The sequence below is a fragment of the Aplysia californica genome, unplaced genomic scaffold (assembly GCF_000002075.1).
Source record: "Aplysia californica isolate F4 #8 unplaced genomic scaffold, AplCal3.0 scaffold00137, whole genome shotgun sequence".
Lineage (NCBI taxonomy): Eukaryota > Metazoa > Mollusca > Gastropoda > Aplysiida > Aplysiidae > Aplysia > Aplysia californica.
In genome coordinates this window covers 1,432,024-1,438,733 of record NW_004797407.1, presented here as the reverse complement: position 1 = coordinate 1,438,733, position 6,710 = coordinate 1,432,024, and the positions used below count along the sequence as shown (strand labels likewise).

Sequence of the window (6,710 nt, the reverse complement as noted above, 5' to 3'; positions counted from 1 at the left end):
TCTCTCTCTCTCTCTCTCTCTCTCTCTCTCTCTCTCCATCAATAATTTGTTCGCTTCCGAAAGGTGAGAGAAGTAAACTACTTAAAAACCAAACAGCAACAAGAACTGTACGGACGTTTTGGGGTCGAGTGTACCCAACCGAAATAGCCCAGTCGATAGACGAAAACAGCTAGTAAAAATGTACCTTAACAGCACAAAGGGGAGGATGGGTGGGAGGGTGGGCGGGGCCTATTTTGACATTGACGGATCGTTGTGGTGGGGGTGTGCATTAGGTACCTGGGTTGTACTTTCGTTTCTCGTCGTTTTACAGCATCGGCCTGGTATCGTCAGAGAGTCTACAATATACTCTCTGGTATCGTCAGAGATATCGTCAGAGTCTATAACTACAATATACTTCCTGGTATCGTCAGAGTCTATCACTATACATGTAATATACTCCCTGGTATCGCAAACAAAGTGTGGTTTGTTCTTGAGCGAGTCCTTTCCCCTCTGTGGCCCATTGTCCTCTGTGTCAACTCCCACATTGTCCGCCATATTGTCGGCCATATTGTCGGTGTTCGCTTGACGGACTAACTCCGCCCCCACACATTTCATTGGTGGAGCTCACACATATAAATAACAAATAGTTTTTGAGTAGCTCACGTCCCCGCTCACCAGCAAGCTGTGTGTACTTTACAGTCAACAGAATAATTCCCCCAGCGGAGTAGAGAACTCTCAGCAGAACCGTTCTCGGCTTTCCGGGGAGTATACAGCAGCCGACAAAGCGCTCAGACAGTGACCAACTGACCAGATCTTTCGTTGTCTATTGCCAGGTATCCATTCCCACTTGGGTGAAGTGAGGACAATTTGTGTAACGTGTCGTTCCCAAGGACACAACGTCAGAACCCCTCACGGAATTCAAACCCATGACATTTCGGTTGTGAGCCAAACACCTTAACCACCAGACCACCGAGGCCCCATGTCTTCCTTTCCTTTTCGCGACAAGTTAACTCTCAACATCCCGACCTGTTAACTCTCAACACCCCGACCTGTTAACTCTCAACATCCCGACTTGTTAACTCTCAACACCCCGACCTGTTAACTCTCAACATCCCGACCTGTTAACTGTCAACATCCCGACTTGTTAACTCTCAACACCCCGACCTGTTAACTGTCAACACCCCGACCTGTTAACTGTCAACATCCCGACTTGTTAACTCTCAACACCCCGACCTGTTAACTGTCAACACCCCGACCTGTTAACTCTCAACATCTCGACCTGTTAACTGTCAACACCCCGACCTGCGAGTCTTTAGTCCGTCCTATTATGCTGCTGGTCCGCCAGTCTCAGTTTGCTCACAGTTTTCGCAACAACGTCCGGACATGTGAGTGAGCGCGTGCTTTGTCCGTCTACGACAAAAGGTCGGCTGTGGTCGGCTACACCAGTGATCACGACTTTTCCGCGTCGCCCGCCAGGACTTTGAGCTGTCCGGATTACTTTGAACAAAAAAACAAAACAAATCTAAATCTAATATTCTCATATGAGACAAGGTTTACCTACTTTTCTAGACTGTGCTCACTGAAAACCTTCCATGTCTAGTACAAAGAAAATCGTTTTGTTTTGTTTTTCCGCGACATGCAAAGCCGTTTTAATTGTGAAAGTTGTGGAAACAATCACTGTGTTCACTGACCGTAAATTGGAGCCAAAAATCCTGTTCATTTCGTGAACTGTTGCTGGAATGTAACTGAGTAAAGGACGAGTGCTCAAAGACATTGTTTCTGCTCATACTGGTGGTTCTTTCTTTGGTTATTTTATATTGAGCAAATTAAGACTGTTACAACTGTTTGCAGACAAAAGCCTTTATCAATCGTACCCAAAGACTTAGGATTCAAATCTCTGTGTGTGAAGACTCATGAGGTGAAAGACCTAGGGTTCAAATCCTGGTGTGCAGATTCCCTTCAGTAACAAGTGGACAACACGTGACTCCCTGAGAAGACCAAGACCTTAAGAAGATCGTCACAGTGTTGTAGGAACACCCTCAGCACCTCCCAAATACAGGAGAGGAATTGTGACGAGACACACAGACAATACGTATGTGGTTGGCGGGTGCTCTGGTGTGGTTTGCGTCTTCTTTCCTATCAAACATCTATCGTCTTTGTCTCCCCTCTTTCTTTTTTATGTTTCTTACTCTTTTGCAACACCTCGAATCTTCGGCACTTATATGACTTAATTGTGTTGCAAGTGCCGTAAAACTCTTACTAAAACTAAACAAAAAATTCAAAATGTGGAGAAAAACTAGGTGTAGGCGAAAGAACTTTCTGTCTATCCGCACACAGAGGATAAGCCACGTCGTCCGAGCGTTCTCTCTCTCCTCCCACCTCCTCACCCTCTCCTCCCTCATCGTCCTCCACCTCTCCACCACCCACGTTCCTCCCACTCACGGGCTGGACAATCTAGCTCTGGGAAAACCCGCGGCCCAAAATAGCGTGTGGTCAGAGCGTGGATCTAGCCCGGCCTACGCCCACCTCGCGAACGACGGAGACACCAACAGCATTTTCAACCAGGGTTCTTGCTCTAAAACCGGAAGCCCTGACGAAAGAGACGGTTCCTCCTGGTGGATTGTGGATCTTCTCCACCAGTATCTCATCCACTCCGTCAAAATCACCAACAGAAAGTTTACTGACGTCAATAAACTGAAGAATTTCTCGGTGTATGTGTCGGCGGGGAACCCCCGCGAGGATGGGGAATTCCCGGCGGTGAGTCATCTAGGCGAGCTGTGTGTGTTCAGAACTTCCGGCATCAAGTCTGCGAGAACCGAACAGCTGTCTTGTGGCGAGTCTGTCGGCGGCCGCTACCTCACCATCCACAAGATCGGGAACAGCAATCTGGTCTTGTGTGAGGTGCAAGTGTTCGGAGAGCTGATCCTTACCTTATCATCATCATCATCACCATCGACATCGACAACTGCACCAGCGCCATCTTCACCGTCATCATCATTATCATCGTCACCACCATCAGAATCAGGAGCAGCATCCCCATCATCATCATCACCACCGTCATCTCCGTCATCATCATCACCGTCATCATCACCACAATCATCATCATCACCACAATCATCACCGTCATCATCACCACAATCATCATCATCACCACAATCATCACCGTCATCATCACCATCATCATCACCATTCACATCGCCGTTGTATTTGGAGGTATGGGCAGGTCGGAAAAGCTCGCTGTCTCCTTTGTTCACGGAGTCTGGCGTGAGAAGTTTGCTGGAGTGTGCGGCCCTTTGTGAGGGGGAGGAGGGGGAGGAGAGGGAGGAGGGGGAGGAGGGGGAGGAGGGGGAGGAGGGGGAGGAGAGGAGGGAGGCGTGCAACGCACTACAGTACCAGGCGAGCACACGTGAGTGTGAGTGTCTGCAGATGTCTGACCTCAGCTCACACAGCCCGGGACAGCTGCACACCGCCCACTGGACACTGGCGACTGTCGTGGAGCACAGCTAGAGGAACATGCTGTATTTACTGCTTGTGTGTGGCTGGGCCGGCTGGTCTGAGCGTGTGGTGGTAGAGATTGGTTGGCTGGTTGGTTGGTTGGTTGGTTGGTTGGTTGGTTGGCTGGTTGGTTGGTTGGTTGGTTGGTTGGTTGGTTGTTTGGTTGATTGGTTGGTTGATTTGTTGATTGATTGGTCTGTTTATTTGTGGAAAAACATCAACACAGTAACGGTGATAAACCAGGTGTAATATAATATTGTTGGTTTGTTGGTAGATTGGTCGGTTTGTTGGTAGATTGGTCGGTTTGTTGGTAGATTGGTCGGTTTGTTTGTTGGTAGATTGGTCGGTTTGTTGGTAGTTTGGTCGGTTTGTTGGTAGTTTGGTTGGTTTGTTGGTAGATTGGTCGGTTTGTTTGAATAAAGAAAAAAACAAGGACAAGACAATGATTTTAAAGCAAGCTTTTTTGTTTGTTTGTTTGTTTGTTGATTGTTGTTTTTTCGTTTGAGTAAAAACTCTTGGCGTATTTGATCAAATGTCCAAGGATGTTCTTCTAATCCGAGTCAGTTATAGTATGACGTCATGGCAGACAATATAATTACGAAAGAAACATTGCATCAGAACAGAATCTGCTCGACAAGACTGATTTTCCCAATTCTGGTATAAAGTGGCGCCCTTCTCGTGGAACCTAAAGTGGCTAAAAAAGAACGTAACTTTGTTGTCGTCCAACTTGGGATTATTTGGGGAGTGTATCACTTCGTTGGGAATATGCCCACGGTGTCAGAGAAAGACGAATATGGTGACCTTGTGTGTCTTACCTAAGAAAATCGTATAAGAAAGCAATGCTTTCATCTATCCATCTCATATGACCTTATGCAGTTGCGAGTGCCGTAAAACCTCAAATAAAACTAAACTAAAACATCTATCCATCTGTGAAAGATCAGGCCATTGTAATACGGGGTGCCCATTGGGGGATCGAGTCGGGGCAGGTTGGTCTGCTAGCCAGATTGCCGAAAACCAATAAGAGTAGGCTTCAGCCACCATTCAGGTAAAAGTCGAAGTTATTACTAACAAAACTGAAAATGCTTCATATGTCCAGGGCGCTCATATGACCTTATGCAGCTGCAAGCGCCGTACAACACTTATAAAAAAAAAGGCTGCGCGTCTTCGATTTTAACCCGACAGTGTTGTCACGGCCATCGTTCGTATAGTGCCAGAAAACATTTGTTGGTCCTGGCGGGCAGGTTTCAAGTTGCCGCCAATTTTAAACGATCGAAACAGTGTCCTTGTGTCATAGTGTCATGGTGTCACTGAGGGCAGAAAACACTGACACAAACAACCCATAACTTCATTACACATTTTGTCATTTTCCAGGCCAAGGCTGACTGTTTTGATTTTGTAAGTGTTTTACAGCACTTGCAACACAATAAGGTCATATAAGTGCCAAAGATTACAGGCATTACAAGGAAGTAACAAATACAAAAAAGGAGGAGAAGTAAGGAAGATAGATGTTTGATAGGAAAGAAAGAGGAGAAGTAAAGAAGATAGACATTTCGTTTGATAGGAAAGAAAGATCAAACCACACCAGAGCACCCACCAACTACTCACAAGGCTTATTCTGCCTATTCTATGTACGTATCTTGATGAAGTGCTAACACAACATTTGCTTTCTAACAGGAGATTACAAATACACATACATAACAAATAAAACAAATAAGACAAATTACACATAGACTACATAACAAATAAAACAAATAAGACAAATTACACATAGACTACATTACAAATAAAACGAATAAGACAAATTACACATAGACTACATTACAAATAAAACAAATAAGAAAAATTACACATAGACTACATTACAAATAAAACAAATAAGACAAATTACACATAGACTACATTACAAATAAAACGAATAAGACAAATTACACATAGACTACATTACAAATAAAACAAATAAGACAAATTACACATAGACTACATTACAAATAAAACGAATAAGACAAATTACACATAGACTACATTACAAATAAAACGAATAAGACAAATTACACATAGACTACATTACAAATAAAACGAATAAGACAAATTACACATAGACTACATTACAAATAAAACGAATAAGACAAATTACACATAGACTACATAACAAATAAAACGAATAAGACAAATTACACATAGACTACATAACAAATAAAACGAATAAGACGAATTACACATAGACTACATTACAAATAAAACGAATAAGACAAATTACACATAGACTACAATACAAATAAAATGAATAAGACAAATTACACATAGACTACATAACAAATAAAACAAATAAGACAAATTACACATAGACTACATTACAAATAAAACAAATAAGACAAATTACACATAGACTACATTACAAATAAAACGAATAAGACAAATTACACATAGACTACATTACAAATAAAACGAATAAGACGAATTACACATAGACTACATTACAAATAAAACAAATAAGACAAATTACACATAGACTACATAACAAATAAAACAAATAAGACAAATTACACATAGACTACATAACAAATAAAACAAATAAGACAAATTACACATAGACTACATTACAAATAAAACAAATAAGACAAATTACACATAGACTACATTACAAATAAAACGAATAAGACAAATTACTCATAGACTACATTACAAATAAAACGAATAAGACGAATTACACATAGACTACATTACAAATAAAACGAATAAGACGAATTACACATAGACTACATTACAAATAAAACAAATAAGACAAATTACACATAGACTACATTACAAATAAAACGAATAAGACAAATTACACATAGACTACATTACAAATAAAACGAATAAGACGAATTACACATAGACTACATTACAAATAAAACAAATAAGACAAATTACACATAGACTACATAACAAATAAAACAAATAAGACAAATTACACATAGACTACATTACAAATAAAACAAATAAGACAAATTACACATAGACTACATAACAAATAAAACAAATAAGACAAATTACACATAGACTACATTACAAATAAAACAAATAAGACAAATTACACATAGACTACATTACAAATAAAACAAATAAGACAAATTACACATAGACTACATAACAAATAAGACAAATTACACATAGACTACAATACAAATAAGACAAATTACACATAGACTACAATACAAATACAACAAATAAGAAAGAACAAAAAGAACAAAAAC

At 41.0% G+C, this 6,710-nt stretch overlaps 2 protein-coding genes across 2 annotated transcripts in view; one reads left to right on the top strand and one right to left on the bottom strand.

Moving 5' to 3' along the window:
* Window positions 1-546, bottom strand: part of LOC118477560 — a gene marked incomplete in the record, with an annotated part of 25,726 nt that extends 25,180 nt beyond the window's left edge. Inside the window, 1 exon segment of the mRNA XM_035969318.1 lies at window positions 347-546. Coding sequence (XP_035825211.1) covers window positions 347-546 — 200 coding nt within the window.
* A 1,658-nt stretch (window positions 547-2,204) lies between these two features.
* LOC106011541 (fucolectin-4) lies at window positions 2,205-3,036 on the top strand (the record flags this gene model as incomplete). The annotated part of the gene is made up of 1 exon (XM_013081583.1): window positions 2,205-3,036. A coding segment is annotated over exon 1 (774 nt), but the record flags the coding sequence as incomplete, so codon positions are not given.
* Window positions 3,037-6,710: the final 3,674 nt, after the last annotated feature.